The sequence below is a fragment of the Taudactylus pleione genome, unplaced genomic scaffold (assembly GCF_031769625.1).
Source record: "Taudactylus pleione unplaced genomic scaffold, aTauple2 ptg000685l, whole genome shotgun sequence".
Taxonomy (NCBI): Eukaryota; Metazoa; Chordata; class Amphibia; order Anura; family Myobatrachidae; genus Taudactylus; species Taudactylus pleione.
In genome coordinates, this window is record NW_028285087.1 from 3,170,349 (window position 1) to 3,196,851 (window position 26,503).

A 26,503-nucleotide genomic window follows, 5' to 3' on the forward strand; every position below is an offset into this window, starting at 1 on the left:
CACAGGCGCACGCTTGGCACTACTTTGTTGATGCACGTGCGGCTACTGCGCACACAATTCACAAACACAGAAAATAATTTTTTTTTGGTTTGGACTGGAGTGTACTTTCGGGGGTTACAGCACCCTTAACGGTCAAGCCAGCCGGCCCTTTACTTATGACACAGGCGCACGCTTGGCACTACTTTGTTGATGCACGTGCGGCTACTGCTCACACAATTCACAAACACAGAAAATAATTTTTTTTTTGGTTTGGACTGGAGTGTACTTTCGGGGGTTACAGCACCCTTAACGGTCAAGCCAGCCGGCCCTTTACTTATGACACAGGCGCACTCTTGGCACTACTTTGTTGATGCACGTGCGGCTACTGCGCACACAATTCACAAACACAGAAAATAATTTTTTTTTGGTTAGGACTGGAGTGTACTTTCGGGGGTTACAGCACCCTTTAACGGTCAAGCCAGCCGGCCCTTTACTTATGACACAGGCGCACGCTTGGCACTACTTTGTTGATGCACGTGCGGCTACTGCGCACACAATTCACAAACACAGAAAATAATTTTTTTTTTGGTTTGGACTGGAGTGTACTTTCGGGGGTTACAGCACCCTTAACGGTCAAGCCAGCCGGCCCTTTACTTATGACACAGGCGCACGCTTGGCACTACTTTGTTGATGCACGTGCGGCTACTGCGCACACAATTCACAAACACAGAAAATAATTTTTTTTTTGGTTTGGACTGGAGTGTACTTGGGGGTTACAGCACCCTTTAACGGTCAAGCCAGCCGGCCCTTTACTTATGACACAGGCGCACGCTTGGCACTACTTTGTTGATGCACGTGCGACTACTGCGCACACAATTCACAAACACAGAAAATAATATTTTTTTTGGTTTGGACTGGAGTGTACTTTCGGGGGTTACAGCACCCTTAACGGTCAAGCCAGCCGGCCCTTTACTTATGACACAGGCGCACGCTTGGCACTACTTTGTTGATGCACGTGCGGCTACTGCGCACACAATTCACAAACACAGAAAATAATTTTTTTTTTGGTTTGGACTGGAGTGTACTTTCGGGGGTTACAGCACCCTTAACGGTCAAGCCAGCCGGCCCTTTACTTATGACACAGGCGCACGCTTGGCACTACTTTGTTGATGCACGTGCGGCTACTGCGCACACAATTCACAAACACAGAAAATAATTTTTTTTTTGGTTTGGACTGGAGTGTACTTTCGGGGGTTACAGCACCCTTAACGGTCAAGCCAGCCGGCCCTTTACTTATGACACAGGCGCACGCTTGGCACTACTTTGTTGATGCACGTGCGGCTACTGCGCACACAATTCACAAACACAGAAAATATATTATTTTTTTAGCACTTGGGGGGAGCACCCCTGATGGACAGAGCACCCCCTGGACAACACTACAGCACTCCTTTAGGACTGGGACACTGCACAGGACTTTGGAGTGGACACAGCCCCTATGGAGAACTGACTGCACAACACAGTCCAGCCAGCCCCTATGGACTTTGAAGTAGTGGACACAGCCCCTATTAACAACAGCAGCACAGCACAACACAGCCAGCCCCTATGGACTTTGAAGTAGTGGACAACAGCAGCACTACACTACACTACACTACACAGCCCTAACTCCCACCCTCCCTCTTCACTGTCCACAGCCGAGTGAGAAAATGGCGCCGACGTGTGTACCTTATATAGGATCCAAAACCCGCGAGACTCGGAAGGCGGGAAGATGACGTTTTGCCTCGATTTCAGATCCGAGTCAGGCGGGAAAAGTCGAGCCTGACTCGGATCGGACTCGGATCGGGGGGGCTCGGGGGGGTTCGGATTTCAGAAATCCGAACCCGCTCACCCCTAGCAGAAATATAGGTGCACTGAGGCACCACTTTAACAGAGAACACAGCTGGCAGAAATATAGGTGCTCAGGCACCATTTTAACGGAGAACACTGACTGCTGGCAGAAATATACTGTAGGTGTCTTGAGACACCATTTTACCAAAGAATGCTGCCGGCAGAAATATAGGTGCACTGGGGCTCCGTTTTATCAACTCTACTGCTCCTCAGAGACTGTTTAAAGTAAAATGCTATAATTCGTTACAATTATGTATTCACTGGACAGGAGTATAAAGTGGGATGAATGGTTGCAACCACAGTTTAGTGCATTTAGAGTATATTTATTTTAGCTTTATAGTGGAAATTCCTCAAAAAATGCTTTTTTCCAGAGGATTTCTGCATTAATTATGCATCCTATAAATGTGATGTATGGAGATATCTTCTGCGGTCCCTTTATTTTCGCAGACCCCACAGGGTTCTATAAGGACTGCACAATGGCTAAATGTACAGAGCTCCAGAAAGCTTAGCTCTGGATCCCAATAGCTAAGCCCATATTTAGATGGCATTAGGCGTTATAGCCTAGAGGTTACATTTTCCCTCTCCGGTAACGTATGCTCGCACATGCACAATCTGAACCGCATCGCAGTCCCGTTTTATTTTACACGATCCTGAGCATCATAATGGGGCATATTTATTCATTATCGGGTTTCAGACCCGATAACTGTCATTTCTTATTGCCGCTTTTCTACAACAATAAGAAATGATATACCGCCTGAATGAATTAAAAGGCGCACCCAGGGACAGGGGATCCGAAAGGAACTCGTCCCCGCTATGTGTTTGGAGTAAAAGTGACCACATAAGCGGTCTCTTTACTCCTCTTTCAGGACTCGTGTGCATGCGTGGAGCCGGCGGACTGCTTTACCACGGCGAGGGTTAAATGACAGGCATCTAAATGTAGACGCAATCCGGGCGCGGACAGCCGCAGGGGGGGGGGGGGAGGGTTAGGTATAGGGCTCCCGGGGGGGATTTAGGGTTAGTCACCCCCCCCCGGGAGGTTAGGGTTAGGCTAGGCGGAGGGAGGGTTAGGGTTAGGCACCCCCAGGGGGACTTAGGGTTAGGCTGCAGGGAAGGGGGGGTTAAGTTTAGGCACTTAGAGGGGGGATTAGGGTTAGGCACTGGGGGGAAGGTTAGGGTTAGGCACCCCTAAGGGAGGGTTAGGGTTAGGGGAGGGAATTAGGTTAGTCTATACTTACCTTAGGGACGATCAGGATTTTCAACCATGTCGGGCAGCCGCTGTCGGGATTCTAACTGCCGGACTTGCGTCCGGCGGTAAATCATACCGATTGCCTACTGACTACGCATGAGCAGCGGCCATTGCCCGGTAATGTTTGCGTAGCGCAGACCATAGGCTACAGAGGCTAACACCATCTTCAGTAACATCATAAAAGGCTGCTAAGCAGACTCGTATCAGGACCACATACCGCGCCAGTACAGGATGCCGGGAACAGGTCGGTATAGGGACATAATCAATACATTTCCACTGCAGTTATGGAGAAAGACGTAAGATTATTTGGGTTACCGGCCTTTCACGCAAATATAACTATTTGCATTTGACGCTGCACACATGGAACGTCATTGGCTGAGACCGGTGATGCAGAAATACAGGCATGTGTGAATACACACGTATACTGACTTTATACTGCAGGTGTTACAGTTACACACTGACACATTACAGTGAGGCTAGGCAGACCAAGCAGCTGCCCAAACGCTGAAGTATTTTGTGACTCTGGGTGCGGCTTTTAATTCAGAAATACTGGATTAAAGACAAAAAAAAGAAGAGGGGAATAGAAGGGGAGCACAGAAGGGGACAGAAGAAGGAACACGAGAGTGGGACAGGCAGCAAGGACTCAGCCCAGGGACCCGCACAAGGAATCAGTAAGTTGTGGCTTCTCCTGATTAATCATGGAGCAGATGAGGGACCGGGGAGACAAATGTGTGTGACAGAGGGGGCGGGGGAGTGTAAAGAGAGGGACAGGGTGAGAAATGGGCAGAGAGAAGAGAGAGCACGAGAGAGAGAGAGAGAGAGAGAGAACGAGAGAGAGAGAGAGAGAGAGAGAGAGAGAACAAAAGCTAACGAGAGAATGTCTGTGCAGCAATGATCTCTGAGCAGCTTGTGTGACAGTAATAGAATGTGTAAGACACAGACGGAGGAATAAGAGACTAATGGAGAGCGTTTAGGTGGTGGAAGGAATAACAATGTCCGTGCCTCCATTTGTCTCCTGTACACACACAGTTGGTGCAATATCAGATTCTGTCATTTTTCTAGTGCTGTTTGGGAAAAAGTAGTAACTCATTGGTTGCTATCGGCAACAGCACCATTATAGACATTATAGTTATAACTGTAGTGGGGAAAGAAAGTGTCTCATTGGTTGCGTCGGGGATCAGCATGTCTACACACATTATAGTCGTACTTGTAGTGGGTAAAGGAAGTACAGTAACTCATTGGTTGCTATTGGTAACAGCACCATTATACAAATTATAGTTATAACGGTAGTGGGGAAAGAAAGTGTCTCATTGGTTGCCATCGGTAACAGCACCGTTATACACATTATAGTCTTATTGTAGTGGGGAAAGGAATTGTCTTATTGGTTGCTATCGCTAACAGCACATTTATATATAATATAGTCATATGTGTAGTGGAGAAAGGAAGTAACCCATTGGTTGCTATTAGTAACTGGACATTTATACACAATATAGTCATACTTGTAGTGGGGAAGGAAGTGTCCTGTTGGTTGCTATCAGCAACAGCACATTTATACACAATATAGTCATACCTGTAGTGGGGAAAGGAAGTAACCCATTGGTTGCTATTAGTAACTGCACATTTATACACAATATAGTCATACTTGTAGTGGGGAAAAGAAGTAACAAATTGGTTGCTATTAGTAACTGCACATTTATACACAATATAGTCATACTTTTAGTGGGGAAAGGAAGTGTCCTGTTGGTTGCTATCAGCAACAGCACATTTATACACAATATAGTCATACATGTAGTGGGGAAAGGAAGTAACCCATTGGTTGCTATTAGTAACTGTACATTTATACACAATATAGTCATACTTGTAGTGGTGAATGGAAGTGTCTTTTTGGTTGCTATCAGTAACAGCACATTTATACACAATATAGTCATACATGTAGTGAGAAAAAGTGTCCTGTTGGTTGCTATCAGCAACAGCACATTTATGCTCAATATAGTCATACATGTAGTGGAGAAAGGAAGTAACCCATTGGTTGCTATTAGTAACTGCTTCATACTTGTAGTGAGGAAAGGAAGTGTCCTGTTGGTTGCTATTAGTAACTGCACATTTATACACAATGTAGTCATACTTGTAGTGGAGAAAGGAAGTAACCCATTGGTTGCTATCGGTAACAGCACATTTATATGCATTATACACATACTTGCAGTGGGAAAAGAAGCTGTCTCATTGAATGCTATTGGTAACAGTACATTAAATGGCCTGATTCTGAGTTGCACGTCATGCTGATGTTGGACGCAGTGGAGCAATTTTTTCTTTAATGCATACATTTATGTCGCACAGCACATGCATCCAGAAAGCGTGCACAGAGAGTCGGAGTTGTGATGAAGGAGCCCAGGAGACACTCAGAAATGTGTTAAAGATGTCCTGGGCGTTCCTGGGTGGTAACAGGGAGGTGGCTTGGCGGATGCACGGAGACGGAAGCATTATGGGAGTGTTGTGGGTGCTTTTCTGAAAGTGGCTGAATTGAGAGATGCTAAACCGCTCGCATAAAAAGCCAACTCGTATGGAGAAACTGCACCTGCCATTGGGTGGCGCAACCGATGGTGGCGTCTAAAGACGCAATAATCAGTATTACAGCATCTACAGATGCTGACAGCTGGCGCCTCAGGCCTTGCACATTGGGACGCGCGGATGTACCCCAGGAAAGGACTTTATAGCAGCATTAGCATAAAGTCACAGATGGGTGAGCGCCAAATGACGCACACATGGACGCGCTTTATATGCTTCATCCTCATCAGTAGCGCGTATCTTGCACTATGGCGTAACAGATACAAGTCCTGGCAAGCATACAGTATGTGCGGCTCCCCTAATCCTCCTATCCATCCATATCTGCATTAGGATGTATGTGTGTGTTGTTTTGTGTCCATGCACAGTTCAGAAATATTATGTCATGAGATACAGAAGAACTGGAGGCATAGACATTGTGTGTATAAGGAACATAAGAACATATAGAAAATATGGATATTATTTAGGAGTTGGAAGTAAGTCCTTTTCCCCTGTAAAATTTACATCCTTCTTCTGCAACACGGACCCTCTGCTGCCACTGATGAGCCCTTCTATGTGCTTTGGGGTCTCCCTGTGATTTCCACAGACATGCCTCACCAAGCTTCACCACCCCCTCCACCTCCATAAAAGACCTGATCCTCCCCAAAGGGTGCTCTCTAACAGTAATGAGCAACCTGATACATTTATAGTCCCTCCAACTATTAAAAGGGCCACACATTTACCTTCATTTCAAGAATGAAATGATAGCATATCCCCCCACATGATCCACACTTGCTCTAAAATTCTGCTCAGGCCCCCCACTTCAAAATATACCTAGTTGCACTCAGACCCCTACAAATCCTCAGGTACCATATGTACCATTCAGAACTCCTCACGCTATTATGTGGTCATCAGACCTTCCCACATGTCCCTCATACCACCTTACATATCAATCAGACCTCCCCATATGTCAGTGATTCCCAACCTCGGTCCTCAAGGCACACTAACAGTCCTGGTTTTAGTGATATCCATGATTGTTCACAGATGGTTAAATGAAAATAACTGAGGTACTAATTAAGTCACTTGTGCTCAAGTATGGCTATCCCTAAAACCTGGACTGTTAGTGTGCCTTGAGGACCGTGGTTGGGAACCCCTGCCATATGTCCTTCAGACCTCCCATCCCTGCTTCTCAGTCCTCCCTACATGCCCCTTATGTGCCAATCAGACCTCCCCACATGCCGCTCAGACCAGCTCACATGCCCATTGGACATCCCTACACCTTCCCATAAGCTCTTCAGACCTCCATACATGAACTTTATGTGCCCTTCAGACCACCTCACATTATGCCGCACAATGCCCCAGCTCAATATTATGCCACATTATAGTGGCCCGATTTCACATCACATAATGCAGTGCCCCAAGTTCACATTATGCCACACAGGGCCGTAGTTTATATTCTGCCATATTAGATCATATTATGCCATATGTTTACCCCTTCTTCCTTGAGATCAGTTACATTACCAGATGCTGATAGCTGCTTGGAAACCAAGTATGTGAGGAGGGGCCCTAAGAGAGGAAGTGGGGGCCATGAACTTTGCTAGGAGGAGGGGTCATGCACTTTGTCATTGGGCTGCTCAGCCCCTACAAGGAGAGTAATTCATTTATCATGTGTAAGAAAATGTTGTGGTCACTATTTTTATTACTTACAATTTAACGCTCCCTGAGGATCATACTTACCTACACTCCCGAAATGGACGAGAAACTCCAGAAAATTGGGTGGCGCTCTCGGACAAGTCTCCCGGGGGCTGGGCCGCCCACTTCCTCAGTGAAGTGTGCGGCACAGATGACCAATAACGCAATTCACATTGAATTGTATCATTGTGGCTCCGCCTCCCTCAGCTCCAGAATGCTGGTAATCTTGACACTACATAGCGGGGGTTGGGGGGGCAGGCTATAACCCATCCATGCTTCCAAACCCATCCACCTCCTCCAAGCCCTGGCCCTTGCTGCCCTCAGACCCACCCACCTCTGCCAAGCTGCGACCTTGCAGTGCCAAGCTGCAATGCTAATGATCCCCTTAATGTACTGTATGTACGGGGGACGGCAGCAGATATTGGAGATATGTGCTGAGATCTCCCTCTTTCAACAGCAAAACCAGCCCAATATGGTTGTTATGGGGGCTGCTAAAATGTAAAATTTACCAACTTCCGAAATGCAAAGCATTTTAGATCTTGGCCCCATTAAACTTTCTATCGTCAGATGATAGAGGTGACCCATAAACTTAAACTAAACTTAACTAAAATAAACACACGACACAAAGTTATGCAGTCTAAAATAAGTGGTCAGCTTTATTTAGTTACAATGGTAGGTATGGTGGCAGAAGAAAGAACAGCAAACAACCAGCGTATACTTGTCTTAGGCCAAAAGTATATCACAACTTGTGAGGGCCAACTATTCCAGACAAGGGTAAGTGTGATCTTAAAACTTGCAAGGGCCAACTATCCCTTTCAGAGCAAGTGATGCGGCCCCAACACCCATGCCAATGCACCATTCATCCTGCTCGGTCAAGAGGTGCCGCTGACCCCAATAGGGTGAAATCAGCCTATCAGTGCATTGAAGGGGTGCGCACCACTATTACTGCCGCAAGATGGACGCTTCAATATTGCCGGTCTTTCCCTGCTATGAAATAAAGCAGACACAAAACACAATAGGGGAGGGAGGGTGGGAGATTAAATTCAAAAAGGCAGAGCTAAGACTGTAGATTCCCCACACCCTCACATAACACGGCCCCTAACCTCTCATCCTATCACCACACCCTCACATAACACGGCCCCTAACCTCTCATCCTATCACCACACCCTCACATAACACGGCCCCTAACCTCTCATCCTATCACCACACCCTCTCACATAACACGGCCCCTAACCTCTCATCCTATCACCACGCCCTCTCACATAACACGGCCCCTAACCTCTCATCCTATCACCACACCCTCCCACATAACACACCCCCTAACCTCTCATCCTATCACCACACCCTCTCACATAACACGCCCCCTAACCTCTCATCCTATCACCACACTCTCTCACATAACACGCCCCCTAACCTCTCATCCTATCACCACACCCTCTCACATAACACGCCCCCTAACCTCTCATCCTATCACCACGCCCTCTCACATAACACGGCCCCTAACCTCTCATCCTATCACCACGCCCTCTCACATAACACGGCCCCTAACCTCTCATCCTATCACCACCCCCTCTCGCATAACACGGCCCTTAACTCTCATCCTATCACCACGCCCTCTCACATAACACGGCCCCTAACCTCTCATCCTATCACCACACCCTCCCACATAACACACCCCCTAATCTCTCATCCTATCACCACACCCTCTCACATAACACGCCCCCTAACCTCTCATCCTATCACCACACTCTCTCACATAACACGCCCCCTAACCTCTCATCCCATCACCACACCCTCTCACATAACACGCCCCCTAACCTCTCATCCTATCACCACGCCCTCTCACATAACACGCCCCCTAACATCTCATCCTATCACCACACGCTCTCACATAACACGTCCCCTAACCTCTCTCACATCACCACACGCTCTCACATAACACACCCCCTAACCTCTCATCCTATCACCACACCATCTCACATAACACGCCCCCTAACCTCTCATCCTATCACCACACCCTCTCACATAACACACCCCCTTGAGCCCAAATTGCCAGTAGGTAATAAATGTGTATAGTCACCCATATGCAGAGCTGTGCCCATCTTGTGCTGTGTGCACGCCCTCTATCCGTATAGTCAGTTTAGTAGCAGTGTAATCTAGATGCAAAAGATATGCCTCAATATGGGGCGACGCGCCTTCAATCAGCTTTGCCTATGTAAGAGCGTCCCGTTACTGCCTAGTTATGCCTATTCACTCATTATTATAGATGGTACCGAAATGAGTACGTCTCTGCTACGCCCACTACTTGTGTAAGCGCAGATTTTGCGCATGCGCAAATGAAAACACACAAGATGTGCGCGAGAGGCATAAGATCTACTTTACATCAGCCTCGAAGAGCAAACGAATTGGATATAATGCAATTACCCTATAGATGATTTCAGGTAAAACTCTTCATACTGTAATAATCTATTATTCTCTTCCCCAGAGATGCCAGCACTGAATAGCAGATACCTGTGTTTGATGTTTATCACCGTTTTGGCTATAGGTGAGTATTTCTGAGCTTCCCAATATGGAGTGGACACGTATTTCTCCCTCCCCCTCCCCCGATATTGGGGCCTGATATTTCTCAGGGCAGCTCTGTGGAGCCCAACCATTCCTCTGCTGGATGGGAATGATGTTGTGTTAATATAGGAATATACAGGAGTTATTCTTTAATTATCAAATCAATGTAAATACTGTTGATAATACTGCAAGAAAGATGCAGCAGCATCTGATATCACTCTATACATTCATTTTAATAAACACCAAACAAAGGGGCTGATTTATCACAGGGTGAAAGCCCTATTGCTGGAGAACAGTCCTATTGCCAGAGAACAGCTGTATTGCTGGAGAACAGTCCTATAGCTGGAGAACAGTCCTACTACTGGAGAACAGTCCTACTGCCGGAGAACAGCCGTATTGCTGGAGAACAGCTGTATTGCTGGAAAACAGCCCTATTGCTGGAGAACAGTCACATTGCTGGAGAACACTTGTATTGCTGGAGAACAGCCCTATTGCTGGAGAACAGTTCCTATTGCTGGAGAACACTCGTATTGCTGGAGAACAGTCCTATTGCTGGAGAACAGTCCTATTGCCGGAGAACAGTCCTATTGCCGGAAGAACAGTCCTATTGCTGGAGAACAGTCCTATTGCCAGTAGAACAGTCCTATTGCTGGAAAACAGTCCTATTGCTGGAGAACAGCCCTATTGCTGGAGAAAAGACCTATTGCCGGAAGAACAGCCCTATTGCTGGAGAACAGCCCTATTGCTGGAGAACAGTCCTATTGCTGGAGAACAGCCCCATTGCTGGAGAACACTCGTATTGCTGGAGAACAGTCCTATTGCTGGAGAACAGCCCTATTGCTGGAGAACAGCCATATTGCTGGAGAACAGTCCTATTGCTGGAGAACAGCCCTATTGCTGGAGAAAAGACCTATTGCCGGAAGAACAGCCCTATTGCCGGAAGAACAGCCCTATTGCTGGAGAAAAGACCTATTGCCGGAAGAACACCCCTATTGCTGGAGAACAGTCCTATTGCTGGAGAACAGTCCTATTGCCAGAAGAACAACCCTATTGCTGGAGAAAAGACCTATTGCTGGAAGAACAGCCCTATTGCTGGAGAACAGTCCTATTGCCAGAGAACAGTCCTATTGCCAGAGAACAGCTGTATTGCTGGAGAACAGTCCTATAGCTGGAGAACAGTCCTACTACTGGAGAACAGTCCTACTGCCGGAGAACAGCCGTATTGCTGGAGAACAGCTGTATTGCTGGAGAACAGTCCTATTGCTGGAGAACACTCGTATTGCTGGAGAACAGCCCTATTGCTGGAGAACAGTCCTATTGCTGGAGAACACTCGTATTGCTGGAGAACAGCCATATTGCTGGAGAACAGTCCTATTGCTGGAGAACAGTCCTATTGCTGGAGAACAGCCTTATTGCTGGAAGAACAGTCCTATTGCCGGAAGAACAGTCCTATTGCCGGAGAACAGTCCTATTGCTGGAAGAACAGTCCTATTGCCGGAATAACAGTCCTATTGCTGGAGAACAGTCCTATTGCCAGTAGAACAGTCCTATTTCTGGAAAACAGTCCTATTGCTGGAGAACAGCCCTATTGCTGGAGAAAAGACCTATTGCCGGAAGAACACCCCTATTGCTGGAGAACAGTCCTATTGCCGGAAGAACAACCCTATTGCTGGAGAAAAGACCTATTGCTGGAAGAACAGCCCTATTGCTGGAGAACAGTCCTATTGCCAGAGAACAGCAGTATTGCTGGAGAACAGTCCTATAGCTGGAGAACAGTCCTACTACTGGAGAACAGTCCTACTGCCGGAGAACAGCCGTATTGCTGGAAAACAGCTGTATTGCTGGAGAACAGTCCTATTGCTGTAGAACACTCGTATTGCTGGAGAACAGCCCTATTGCTGGAGAACAGTCCTATTGCTGGAGAACACTCGTATTGCTGGAGAACAGCCATATTGCTGGAGAACAGTCCTATTGCTGGAGAACAGTCCTATTGCTGGAGAACAGCCTTATTGCTGGAAGAACAGTCCTATTGCCGGAAGAACAGTCCTATTGCCGGAGAACAGTCCTATTGCCGGAAGAACAGTCCTATTGCCGGAAGAACAGTCCTATTGCCGGAGAACAGTCCTATTGCCGGAAGAACAGTCCTATTGCCGGAATAACAGTCCTATTGCCGGACAACAGTCCTATTGCCGGAAGAACAGTCCTATTGCTGGAATAACAGTCCTATTGCTGGAGAAAAGACCTATTGCCGGAAGAACAGCCCTATTTCTGGAGAAAAGACCTATTGCCGGAAGAACAGCCCTATTGCTGGGGAAAAGACCTATTGCCGGAAGAACAGCCCTATTGCTGGAGAACAGTCCTATTGCTGGAGAACAGTCCTATTGCCGGAAGAACAGCCCTATTGCTGGAAGAACACCCCTATTGCCGGAGAACAGTCCTATTGCTGGAGAACAGTCCTATTGCTGGAGAACAGTCCTATTGCCGGAAGAACAGCCCTATTGCTGGAAGAACACCCCTATTGCCGGAAAACAGTCCTATTGCTGGAGAACAGTCCTATTGCTGGTTAAAACTCCAGGAATTTGTTTCTGCTTCACCTGAAACAGTACCAGCTGGCGATAACCCCACATTGTCATCTCAAGATAAAGCTGTTTTCTAACAAATCTTTTTTTATATATATTTTTTTTATTGTTTAAAATAAAGTTAATCATTTTTTTTTAGTTCACATTACTGCCACTGAAACCCCAAATCTGGTCTTTCAGCTTCAATTCATATACACTAGCCGGCTGAGACTGGCTCAGCAGTCTCAATCCCAATTGTGTTTGGGGTTGAGATAATTATGAATCGAAGTTCAGCTTTTGGAAATAAAGTACACTAAGTGCAGATTATAAGATTGCTGTACAATAACTAATACCATGATAAATGAACAATCTGTCCTGTTTCTGTGTGTTCTGCAGTGCTGCCAGCCTTGGGGAATGTGATGATTCGGAGACAAGCCGGTCAGTGTGATAAGTAGTATAATGTGAATAGATGGTATGGCGGACCAGCTCCCCACCTTTCTACGGTCATGCCTTACTATCATGCCATGATTATGAAATGCTTCATTTTATTTGAACTTTAATTTAGAAATTGAAAATACTTTCATAGCTCCATATTGACTTATCAACATATTTTTATGTTGAACAATATGTAGCATTTTACCAAGTACAGCAAGCAGCATGCTATTTCATTAGTGATCAATGAATTTCTATAGCATACCCTCCAAAATTTCACATTAAGAATCCGGTACAGGGGCGTGACCACAGACAAAAAAGGGGCGTGGTAAAATATAAAGGGGCGTGTCCACTAATACTGTAGCTGGAGTCCAGAAGCAGCCAGGGCAGGCTGATTTATCATCTGTACACCGGCGCTGGGGTGATTATGTCAGCGTCATTGCAGAGAACCACGGAGGGCGGAGCGGAGCCGCCTGTCACTCAGCAGAGATGTGGGAGTCCTGTGTCCCAGCAGCGCTGCTAAAAAAATCGGGAACTCGGAACAAACGGTACAGCCCGTTTGCCGGTACAGACCATTAAAAAACGGTACTGTACCGGCTAAAACGGTAGAGTTGGAGGGTATGCTATAGCATGGATGAAAAGCCCCTGGATATCAAGAGCACTTCATACAGGAAAATTGGTGAAACGCGCCAGCGGCCTTCTTATCACTTTCACTCTATCAACGTTGAGTGTGGAGAGTTTCCATATGTTGCAGAGAAGATTGAGACTGATACTGTTTTACTTGTTCTTGAACAGGTGTTTTCCTGTCTAATTTGGAAAGTCCATCTCACATCCCAAGTTACGGACTTGAAATAGATTGGATCCTGCAATCTGTGCTACAGCAATTACATCTAATTTATTGCTTTATTTGTGTTGCTTTTAAGTAACTAACAAAATAAGCATTTTAGTAGTTAAAGCTGGACAAATAGAGCTCATTACTAATCAATATATAAAGCTGTTGCTTACCTAGTAGTGGTGGCATTGTGCCTCCAGCAGCCTGGCAGTGCTTTCCATTAGGATAGAAAACAGCTGAGTAATTGTTCCCATTCTCCTGTGCAATTCTTATTTCCATAACTGAAAAGTACAGGGGAGGTGCACTGTCAACAGCATCTAGAGGAGAGCAAATATAAGGACAGGTGTCAGGGACATTAGATCCATGTAGCCCAAATCATGTAGTTAATATAGCAAATGCCACACAAAGCAAATATTTTTTTGTTTCAACAACACTGTAAACTAATCACTTCATGTGGGGATTTTTGATAACTAAGTCAATGAATGTTGTGCATTTCAATTACAATGGTGTAGCTGATGCACAGGACACTTGATTGTATATCTTCATGATTTGTAACTTCTTCTAAAGAGGGGGTTACACTTTTACAAATAGTGGCCATAACAAAATATACCCCCCAAAAAACATACAGAAAATAAAACTTACTTAGTACCTCAGTCAATATGATTTAACCATCTGGACTTGGATATCCTTAAAACCTGCACTGTAAAGGCAGAGTTTAGGAAACTGAATTAAGGCATATTGCACCTAAAGATTGCATTATTAAAAATCTCCACAAGATGGCACTAGACAGCCAACTTTGGAAGATGAGCCAATTTCAGTATCTTCTGGGAGTTTGCACTTCAAATAATGGGCCTGATTCATTACGGATCGCTATTGCGATCGCAGCTGCGATTACACATGCAGACCCGCTGCGAAAACATGCGAATGAATGCTATTGCAATGCAGTCACAGAACCAGCATAAAGATCGCCCACTACCGCTAACTCACATACATAATATCTTGCAGTCCTGCGTATACATCGGGAACATCGAGTAACATCGGAGCCTCACACACAATTACAACAGGCCTGACCTTACTCAGAAATTGCTAACCTTGTCGCACGCAGGGAGTACTCAAGCTGCGTATGCCGTCGCAGTGGCTAATTTATGCACGGCCAAGTAACAGCGTTCAAATGGACAGTCACGCCTGCGTTTCCTCTACCGCTCTCCCATCACCACCCCCAAACACTCAAAGCCTGTCACTCACTCTGTGTAGATGATCGCAGTGCGATTGCAGCACTAACTCACGCATACGCTCTGCGGTGCATTCGCAGCAAGCACCATCGGCCAATCTGCGCACGCTGTTGAAGTTGCGATCCGTAATAAATCAGGCCCTTAATGCATAGCTCCAAACATCACAGCTTAGGCAATACAATAAAAATATTTGAATAGCACCAAACACTGCATTATTATTAGCTGTGACTCCTGCCATGTGTAAACACTGGAGTAACAGGCTGCTGTTCTTCTATAGATAATTCATTATATTACTTGGAGGCTGTGCAGTTTTATCATGGACAGAACAATAATATACAGTAGTTTTCTTACAAGTGATAAAAAGAAATACAGTCAGTATCCCGGCGGCCCGCGATGCTGGTGCTGATACTACTGGCGCCGGAATCCCGAAGCCTCTCACAATACCGACTGCCGGCATCCCATACCCAACCCGATAAAACATACGTTGTTTGTTAAGTACAGTACCATACGACCCTTGTTACAGCTGTGTCCATCAAATGGGCAGATCTTTATAGTTCTCACTAAGGGTTCTATTCAACATGTTAATTATCGGGTTCTGAACGGACCCCGATAATTAACGTTCCTACTCGACGTGAATGACGGAGCAATTCATCATTGCTCCGGCGTGGAGACAGCTGATGTGAAAACCTGTCTCCCCAGGTTTTTTCACTGCTCCTTTGGGAGCCTTTAATCTTTTCATTGCTCCTTTCGGAGCAGTGAGACAAGTGCGCATGCGCACAAGAGCCCCGATGTCCGGCGGAAGGAGCCGGACAGGGGCAGAGGGATCCGAAAGGATTCCTCTTCGCAACCCAGGACTCCTTCCCATAGGAAAGGGGCGGGTAGCGGGAACACTAGTCATCTGAAGATGGCGAATGCTCACGCAATCAAGCTCCGAAAATATAGTAGTATTTTCGGAGCTTGATGAATTCTGACCCCATATTAGTGTATGGGGACAGCAGGCCATTCCGGTAAGCAGGAGATATCTGTGCAGGGGCTGGCTGGCAACTTTTAGCCTGGGGGGCAAATGCATGCAGGCGGCCCTGGCAGAGGAGTAGCGTGTAGCCAGGGTGTCTGAAGAATATGCGTGCTACGGCACCCCCCCCTCAAGTGTTCCAGGGAGGAGGCGGGTCCATATGGGATTAATGTAAGGTAAAAATAAAGATTAGCGCAGCCCCATATGCCCATATGCAGTGCCCCCGTGTGCCACAGGAGAGAACACCCTTATTCAGGCCTCCAGTAGTGCCCCCAGTAGTAGTAGTCCCCAGTAGTAGTAGTCCCCTCCCCCTTGTAGTGCACCCAGTAGTAGTAGTCCCCCACCCCCCTTGTAGTGTCCCAGTAGTAGTCCCCAGTAGTAGTAGTCCCCCACCCCCCTTGTAGCGCCCCCAGTAGTAGTCCTCTTATAGTGCCCCCAGTAGTAGTAGTCCCCAGTAGTAGTCCCCTCCCCCTTGTAGTGCCCCCAGTAGTAGTCCCCCACCCCCCTTGTAATGCCCCCAGTAGTAGTAGTCCCCCCCTTTGTAGTGCCAGACCCCCCCCCCAGTAGACACATAATATAAAAAACAAAATAAAAAAAACATTTACCTGAATCCCCGCTCCCGCCGCCGCCATCTGCTCCTCCCTCTGTCCTCCCAGGCCGGGCCGCTCTGCATTATGGGAGAGACGTCATATGACATCATGACGTCTCTCCCATTGCCCACTGCGGGAAGCGGAAGATGGAGCGGCTCCCGCAGTGGGCGCAGCAGCAGCAGCTAATGAGAGTCTGACAGACTCTCATTGGCTGCTGCTTACAACAAACACACAGCTGCCGGAGCCGGCGGCTGTGTGTTTGTCAGTGTAGCGCTGACCGAACTCCGGCCGGTCAGCGCTACACACGCGGTGCAGCGCTACACACGCGGTGTGTCACAGTGACTCAGACTGCACATGCCCGCGGCCCGCATGACACTGCGGCCCGGGGGGCACATGGCACCCTGCCCCCCGGCCCAGCCCGCCACTGTATCTGTGATACTTGTGTATGGGGACAGCGGGCCATTCCGGTAAGCAGGTGATATCTGTGATACTAGTGAATGGGGACAGAGGGCCATTCCGGTAAGCAGGTGATATCTGTGATACTAGTGAATGGGGACAGAGGGCCATTCCGGTAAGCAGGAGATATCTGTGATACTAGTGTATGGGGACAGCGGGCCATGCCGGTAAGTAGGTGATATCTGTGATACTAGTGTATGGGGACAGCGGGCCATACCGGTAAGCAGGAGATATCTGTGATACTAGTGTATGGGGACAGCGGGCCATACCGGTAAGCAGGAAATATCTGTGATACTAGTGTATGGAGACAGCGGGCCATACCGGTAAGCAGGAGATATCTGTGATACTAGTGTATGGGGACAGCGGGCCATACCGGTAAGCAGGAGATATCTGTGATACTAGTGTATGGGGACAGAGGGCCATTCCGGTAAGCAGGAGATATCTGTGATACTAGTGTATGGGGACAGAGGGCCATTCCGGTAAGCAGGAGATATCTGTGATACTAGTGCATGGGGACAGAGGGCCATTCCGGTAAGCAGGTGATATCTGTGATACTAGTGCATGGGGACAGAGGGCCATTCCGGTAAGCAGGTGATATCTGTGATACTAGTGCATGGGGACAGAGGGCCATTCCGGTAAGCAGGTGATATCTGTGATACTAGTGTATGGGGACAGAGGGCCATTCCGGTAAGCAGGAGATATCTGTGATACTAGTGTATGGGGACAGCGGGCCATACCGGTAAGCAGGAGATATCTGTGATACTAGTGTATGGGGACAGCGGGCCATACCGGTAAGCAGGAGATATCTGTGATACTAGTGTATGGGGATAGCGGGCCATACCGGTAAGCAGGAGATATCTGTGATACTAGTGTATGGGGACAGCGGGCCATACCGGTAAGCAGGAGATATCTGTGATACTAGTGTATGGGGACAGCGGGCCATTCCGGTAAGCAGGAAATATCTGTGACACTAGTGTATGGGGACAGAGGGCCATTCCGGTAAGCAGGTGATATCTGTGACACTAGTGTATGGGGACAGAGGGCCATTCCGGTAAGCAGGTGATATCTGTGACACTAGTGTATGGGGACAGAGGGCCATTCCGGTAAGCAGAGATATCGGTGATACTAGTGTATGGGGACAGAGGGCCATTCCGGTAAGCAGGAGATATCTGTGATACTAGTGCATGGGGACAGAGGGCCATTCCGGTAAGCAGGTGATATCTGTGATACTAGTGTATGGGGACAGAGGGCCATTCCGGTAAGCAGGAGATATCTGTGATACTAGTGTATAGGGACAGCGGGCCATTCCGGTAAGCAGGAGATATCTGTGATACTAGTGTATGGGGACAGCGGGCCATACCGGTAAGCAGGAGATATCTGTGATACTAGTGTATGGGGACAGCGGACCATACCGGTAAGCAGGAGATATCTGTGATATCTCCTGCTTTACCCTTTTGATGAGTGGCCCGAAAACTCAACATCTACAATTGCAGGTGATAATGTTAATTTGCTCCTGCTTTTGTAGAATATTAAGTGATGATGAATAGAGCCCTAATGGGCATATTTATTTTCCTATAGGAAGGAATTCCATGTTCCGTGGTTAGATCCTTCTGCCCCCCTCTTCCTCTTCCCTCTCTCTTACCTAAGCAGCGGCCGGGGACTGTCAGCTTTAAGGTAACTGCCCCCCCCCCCCCCCTGTCCGGACGCCCATGCCATTGTGCATCTTTCTATGCCTGCGTGAACCCAGTTCATGCATGAGCACTAACACTGCAGAGTCAGACCCTGCAATGTTAAGTTTCATCGCCATGACGAACTGGGATAGAGATGGTGGAGAGATGATTTTTGGATCAGCTGACTCTGCACTGGAGCCAGGGACGTTTTAAGAGAGGAGGGGGCCTGTGTGCAGCCTCTGTGTGGTCACCCTCCTCTCTACTGTGCAAGTGCAGGTCTCCTGGAACATGGCGCCAGCGCTATGTTCCTGGAGACATCTCTAATGTGCATGCGCAAATCAGTGGAAAATTGGCCACCGCGTCATTTTCTTGATGATTTCAGTCTGCTGAACTGGCCCGATGCAGTACTCCAAAGAGGAAAGTGTAATAATTATATCGGTGCATTACAGATACGCCAATGACCGGAGCAATGTAGAATTGCTACAGTATTTCAGTTGCCACCACTATAACTCGCGAACAGTTGGATTGTAAATTAGCACTACTGCTCTGCTGCGATTAATGAATAGACCCCTAATAGACATAACTGTATCCTACTATAATACTTGTGTTTTGTGTTCCAGATGACTCTGCTGTTGACCCATCACCAGATACAGGTGAGTGACCATAATGTCGGGGTCCAATGCTACATGTAGTTATCAACCCAAAATTGGGCAAATGCTATGGACATGAAGTTATTGGTGTGCAACACTCTATAGTAGTATATGGAAAACTGAAACCTAGAGAGAAATAGACAAAATCTAATCACTGCCTCCCAAAAACCTGACTGTGCTGGACAGAAAACATGCATAGCAGGTCTGTCAGCTCACCCCTGAAGCGTGGTGCCCTCCTGCCACGTTTACCAAGTTACGCTGGCCCAAGTCAGACCTCATCTAAACCAATGGACTCATTACTGGACATGTTGGTAACCGCAGATAACTTCCACACTGCTTTGCCAGGAGTAATCCCAGGTGTCTAGATACAGTACAGTGCCTTTGTGCGTACTCTCTGTGTAACGCATACGCTGTAGTTTTCAGAAATGTGCTCGCATGTGCAGATGCAAAAAAGCGTAAACGATGGAATTGCCTGTGACTCAGAATCAGGAAAGCAATAACCTACAAATCAGACCCTGCTCCTGACGCTCAGCGCTTCTCTCAGTGCTCAAGAGCCTTAGAAGTTATTTAATTTTAATGTCACTCTACGAAACTGACCTGTATGTAGCTGACACCTGCATTATCACTAAAGTGGCAGAACATCAATGTTTACAACCATAAAAGGACTGTGGAGCAGTGGTATATCTTCATCCCAGCCACCCAGGGACAAGATAAAAATTAGTGCCCCCCTTCCCCTCCAAAACAAGTTACTGCCACCAACCCAGCAGCTCCACTCACCCTCCATTGCCCATTGTCCACACTGCCACCAACCCAGCAGCTCCATTCACCCTCCATTGCCCATTGTCTACACTGCCAGCAGCCCAGCAGCTACACTCACCCTCCATTGCCCATTGTCTACACTGCCAACAACCTAGCAGCTCCATTCACACTCCATTGCTCATTGTCTACACTGCCACCAACCCAGCAGCTCCACTCACCCTCCATTGTCTACACTGCCAACAACCCAACTGCTCCACTCACCCTCCATTGCCCATTGTCTACACTGCCAACAACCCAGCAGCTCCACTCACCCTCCATTGCCCATTGTCTACACTGCCACCAACCCAGCAGCTCCACTCACCCTCCATTGCCCATTGTCTACACTGCCAACAACCCAGCAGTTCCACTCACCCTACATTGCCCATTATGTACACTGCCACCAACCCAGCAGTTCCATTGATCCTCCATTGCCCATTGTCTACATTGCCACCAACCCAGCAGCTCCTCACCCTCCATTGCCCATTGTCTACACTGCCACCAACCCAGTAGCTCCACTCACCCTCCATTGCCCATTATCTACACTGCCAACACCCCAGCAGCTCCACTCACCCTCAATTGCCCATTGTCCACACTGCCACAAACCCAGCAGCTCCGCTCACCCTCCATTGCCCATTGTCTACACTGCCACCAACCCAGCAGCTCCACTCACCCTCAATTGCCTACACTGCAACCAACCAGCAGCTCCATTCACCCTCCATTGGCACACTGCCAACCATGCAGCACCACTCACCCTCCATTGCCCATTGTCTATACCGCCACCAACTTAGCAGCTCCACTCACCCTCCATTGCCCATTGTCTACACTGCCATCAACCCAGAAGCTCTACTCACGCTCCATTGCCCATTGTTGACACTGACAACAACCCAGCAGCTCCACTCACCCTCCATTGCCAATTGTCTACACTGCCAACCCAGTAGCTCCACTCACCCTCCATTGCCCATTATCTACACTGCCAACAACCCAGCAACTCCATTCACCCTCCATTGCCCATTGTCTACACTGCAAACAACCCAGCAGCTCCACTCACCCTCCATTGACCATTGTCTACACTGCCATCAACCCAGAAGCTCTACTCACGCTCCATTGCCCATTGTCTACACTGCCACCAAACCAGCAGCTCCATTCATCCTCCATTGCCTACACTGCCACCAACTCAGCAGCTCCACTCACCCTCCATTTCCTACACTGCCACCAACCCAGCAGCTCCACTCACCCTCCATTGTCCATTGTCTATACTGCCAACCCAGCAGCACCACTCACCCTCCATTGCCCATTGTCTATACTGCCACCAACCCATTAGCTCCACTCACCCTCCATTGCCCGTTGTCTACACTGCCATCAACCCAGAAGCTCTACTCACTCTCCATTGTCCATTGTCTACACTGCCAACAACCAAGCAGCTCCACTCACCCTCCATTGCCCATTATCTAGACTGCCACCAACCCAACAGCTCCACTCACCCACCATTGCCCATTGTCTACACTGCCAACAACCCAGCAGCTCCACTCACCCTCCATTGCCCATTGTCTACACTGCCAACAACCAAGCAGCTCCATTAACCGTCCATTGCTCATTGTCTACACTTCCACCAACCCAGCAGCTCCATTTACCCTCCATTGCCCGTTGTCTACATTGCCACCAACCCAGCAGCTCCACTCACCCTCCATTGCCCATTGTCTACACTGCCAACAACCCAGTAGCTCCACTCACCATCCATTGCCCATTGTCTACACTGCCAACAACCCAGCAGCTCCACTCAACCTCCATTGCCCATTGTCTACACTGCCACCAGCCCAGCAGCTCCACTCACCCTCCATTGCCTACACTACCACCAACCAGAAGCTCCATTCAGCCTCCATTGTCCATTGTCTACATTGCCAACCCAGCAGCACCACTCACCCTCCATTGCCCATTGTCTATAATGCCAACAACCCAGCAGCTCCACTCACCCTCCATTGCCCATTGTCTACACTGCCATCAACTCAGCAGCTCTACTCACCCTCCATTGCCCATTGTCTACACTGCCAACAACCCAGCAGCTCCACTCACCCTCCTTTGCCCATTGTCTACACTGCCACCAACCCAGCAGCTCCAATCACCCTCCATTGCCTAAACTCTCACCAAACCAGCAGCTCCACTCACCCTCCATTGTCCATTGTCTATACTGCCACCAAGCCAGCAGCTCCACTCACCCTCCATAACCCATTGTCTACACTGCCATCAACCCAGAAGAACTACTCACCCTCCATTGCCCATTGTCTACACTGCCAACAACCCAGCAGCTCCACTCACCCTACATTGCCCATTATGTACACTGCCACCAACCCAGCAGTTCCATTGACCCTCCATTGCCCATTGTCTACATTGCCACCAACCCAGCAGCTCCACTCACCCTCCATTGCCCATTGTCTACACTGCCACCAACTCAGTAGCTCCACTCACCCTCCATTGCCCATTGTCTACACTGCCAACAACCCAGCAGCTCCACTCACCCTCCATTGCCTACACTGCCACCAACCAGCAGCTCCATTCACCCTCCATTGTTCACACTGCCAACCCAGAAGCACCACTCACCCTCCATTGCCCATTGTCTATACTGCCATCAACTTAGCAGCTCCACTCACCCTCCATTGCCCATTGTCTACACCACCATCAACCCAGAAGCTCTACTCACGCTCCATTGCCCATTGTCTACACTGCCAACAACCCAGCAGCTCAAATCACCCTCCATTGCCCATTGTCTACACTGCCAACCCAGTAGCTCCACTCACCCTCCATTGCCCATTATCTACACTGCCAACAACCCAGCAGCTCCATTCACCCTCCATTGCCCATTGTCTACACTGCAAACAACCCAGCAGCTCCACTCACCCACCATTGACCATTGTCTACACTGCCATCAACCCAGAAGCTCTACTCACGCTCCATTGCCCATTGTCTACACTGCCACCAACCCAGCAGCTCCACTCACCCTCCATTGCCTCCACTGCCACCAACTCAGCAGCTCCACTCAACGTGCATTTCCTACAGTGCCACCAACCCAGCAGCTCCACTCACCCACCATTGCGCATTGTCTACACTGTCAACAACCCAGCAGCTCCACTCACTCTCCATTGCCCATAGTCTACACTGCAAACAACCCAGCAGCTCCACTCACCCTCCATTGCCCATTGTCTACACTGCCAACAACCCAGCAGCTCCACTCTCCCTCCATTGCCCATTGTCTACACTGTCACCAACCCAGTAGCTCCACTCACCATCCATTGCCCATTGTCTACACTGCCAACAACCCAGCAGCTCCACTCACCCTCCATTGCCCATTGTCTACACTGCCACCAGCCCAGCAGCTCCACTCACCCTCCATTGCCTACACTGCCAACCAGAAGCTCCATTCAGCCTCCATTGTCCATTGTCTACATTGCCAACCCAGCAGCACCACTCACCCTCCATTGCCCATTGTCTATACTGCCAACAACCCAGCAGCTCCACTCACCCTCCATTGCCCATTGTCTACACTGCCACCAACCCAGCAGCTCCAATCACCCTCCATTGCCTAAACTCTCACCAACCCAGCAGCTCCACTCACCCTCCATAGTCCTTTGTCTATACTGCCACCAAGCCAGCAGCTCCACTCACCCTCCATTGCCCATTGTCTACACTGCCATCAACCCAGAAGCACTACTCACCCTCCATTGCCCATTGTCTACACTGCCAACAACCCAGCAGCTCCACTCACCCTACATTGCCTATTATGTACACTGCTACCAACCCAGCAGTTCCATTGACCCTCCATTGCCCATTGTCTACATTGCCACCAACCAAGCAGCTCCACTCTCCCTCCATAGCCCATTGTCTACACTGCCACCAACTAAGTAGCTCCACTCACCCTCCATTGCCCATTGTCTACACTGCCAACAACCCAGCAGTTCCACTCAACCTCCATTGCCTAATGTCTACACCGCCACCAACCCAGCAGCTCCACTCACCCTCCTTTGCCTACACTGCCACCAACCAGCAGCTCCATTCACCCTCCACTGTCCATTGTCTATACTGCCATCAACCCAGAAGCTCTACTCACCCTCCATTGCCCATTGTCTGCACTGCCAACAACCCAGCAGCTCCACTCACCCTCCATTGCCCATTATCTAGACTGCCATCAACCCAGCAGCTCCACTCACCCTCCATTGCCCATTGTCTACACTGCCACCAACCCAGTAGCTCCACTCACCCTCCATTGCCTATTGTCTACACTGCCAACAACCCAGTAGCTCCATTCACCCTCCATTGCCCATTGTCTACACTGCCAACAACCCAGCAGCAACACTCACCCTCCATTGCCCATTGTCTACACTGTCACCAACCCAGTAGCTCCACTCACCCTCCATTGCCCATTGTCTACACTGCCAACAACCCAGCAGCTCCACTCACCCTCCATTGCCCATTGTCTACACTGCCACCAACCCAGTAGCTCCACTCACCCTCCATTGCCCATTGTCTACACTGCCAACAACCCAGCAGCTCCACTCACCCTCCATTGCCCATTGTCTACACTGCCACCAGCCCAGCAGCTCCACTCACCCTCCATTGTCTACACTGCCAACCAGAAGCTCCACTCACCCTCCATTGCCCATTGTCTACACTGCCAACTCAGCAGCTCCACTCACCCTCCATTGCCTACACTGCCACCAACCCAGCAGCTCCACTCACTCTCCATTGCCCATTGTCTACACTGCCAACAACCCAGCAGCTCCACTCACCCTCCATTGCCCATTGTCTACACTGTCACCAACCCAGTAGCTCCACTCACCCTCCATAGTCCTTTGTCTATACTGCCACCAAGCCAGCAGCTCCACTCACCCTCCATTGCCCATTGTCTACACTGCCATCAACCCAGAAGCACTACTCACCCTCCATTGCCCATTGTCTACACTGCCAACAACCCAGCAGCTCCACTCACCCTACATTGCCTATTATGTACACTGCTACCAACCCAGCAGTTCCATTGACCCTCCATTGCCCATTGTCTACATTGCCACCAACCAAGCAGCTCCACTCTCCCTCCATTGCCCATTGTCTACACTGCCACCAACTAAGTAGCTCCACTCACCCTCCATTGCCCATTGTCTACACTGCCAACAACCCAGCAGTTCCACTCAACCTCCATTGCCTAATGTCTACACCGCCACCAACCCAGCAGCTCCACTCACCCTCCTTTGCCTACACTGCCACCAACCAGCAGCTCCATTCACCCTCCACTGTCCATTGTCTATACTGCCATCAACCCAGAAGCTCTACTCACCCTCCATTGCCCATTGTCTGCACTGCCAACAACCCAGCAGCTCCACTCACCCTCCATTGCCCATTATCTAGACTGCCATCAACCCAGCAGCTCCACTCACCCTCCATTGCCCATTGTCTACACTGCCACCAACCCAGTAGCTCCACTCACCCTCCATTGCCTATTGTCTACACTGCCAACAACCCAGTAGCTCCATTCACCCTCCATTGCCCATTGTCTACACTGCCAACAACCCAGCAGCAACACTCACCCTCCATTGCCCATTGTCTACACTGTCACCAACCCAGTAGCTCCACTCACCCTCCATTGCCCATTGTCTACACTGCCAACAACCCAGCAGCTCCACTCACCCTCCATTGCCCATTGTCTACACTGCCACCAACCCAGTAGCTCCACTCACCCTCCATTGCCCATTGTCTACACTGCCAACAACCCAGCAGCTCCACTCACCCTCCATTGCCCATTGTCTACACTGCCACCAGCCCAGCAGCTCCACTCACCCTCCATTGTCTACACTGCCAACCAGAAGCTCCACTCACCCTCCATTGCCCATTGTCTACACTGCCAACTCAGCAGCTCCACTCACCCTCCATTGCCTACACTGCCACCAACCCAGCAGCTCCACTCACTCTCCATTGCCCATTGTCTACACTGCCAACAACCCAGCAGCTCCACTCACCCTCCATTGCCCATTGTCTACACTGTCACCAACCCAGTAGCTCCACTCACCCTCCATTGCCCATTGTCTACACTGCCAACAACCCAGCAGCTCCACTCACCCTCCATTGCCCATTGTCTACACTGCCACCAACCCAGTAGCTCCACTCATCCTCCATTGCCCATTGTCTACATTGCCAACAACCCAGTAGCTCCACTCACCATCCATTGCCCATTGTCTACACTGCCAACAACCCAGCAGCTCCACTCACCCTCCATTGCCCATTGTCTACACTGCCACCAACCCAGCAGCTCCAATCACCCTCCATTGCCTAAACTCTCACCAACCCAGCAGCTCCACTCACCCTACATGGTCCATTGTCTATACTGCC

The 26,503-nt window shown here is 48.9% G+C and overlaps 1 protein-coding gene across 1 annotated transcript in view; it reads left to right on the forward strand.

Moving 5' to 3' along the window:
- Positions 1-3,393: 3,393 nt before the first annotated feature.
- The window catches only part of MFAP5 (microfibril associated protein 5), a 34,823-nt gene continuing 11,713 nt past the window's right edge, over positions 3,394-26,503 (forward strand). The window contains exons 1-5 of the mRNA XM_088456080.1: positions 3,394-3,405; positions 3,654-3,780; positions 9,828-9,887; positions 12,859-12,900; positions 19,307-19,339. Of these exons, the coding sequence (XP_088312206.1) occupies positions 3,394-3,405; positions 3,654-3,780; positions 9,828-9,887; positions 12,859-12,900; positions 19,307-19,339 (274 nt within the window). The remainder of the gene's footprint in view (positions 3,406-3,653; positions 3,781-9,827; positions 9,888-12,858; positions 12,901-19,306; positions 19,340-26,503) is intronic.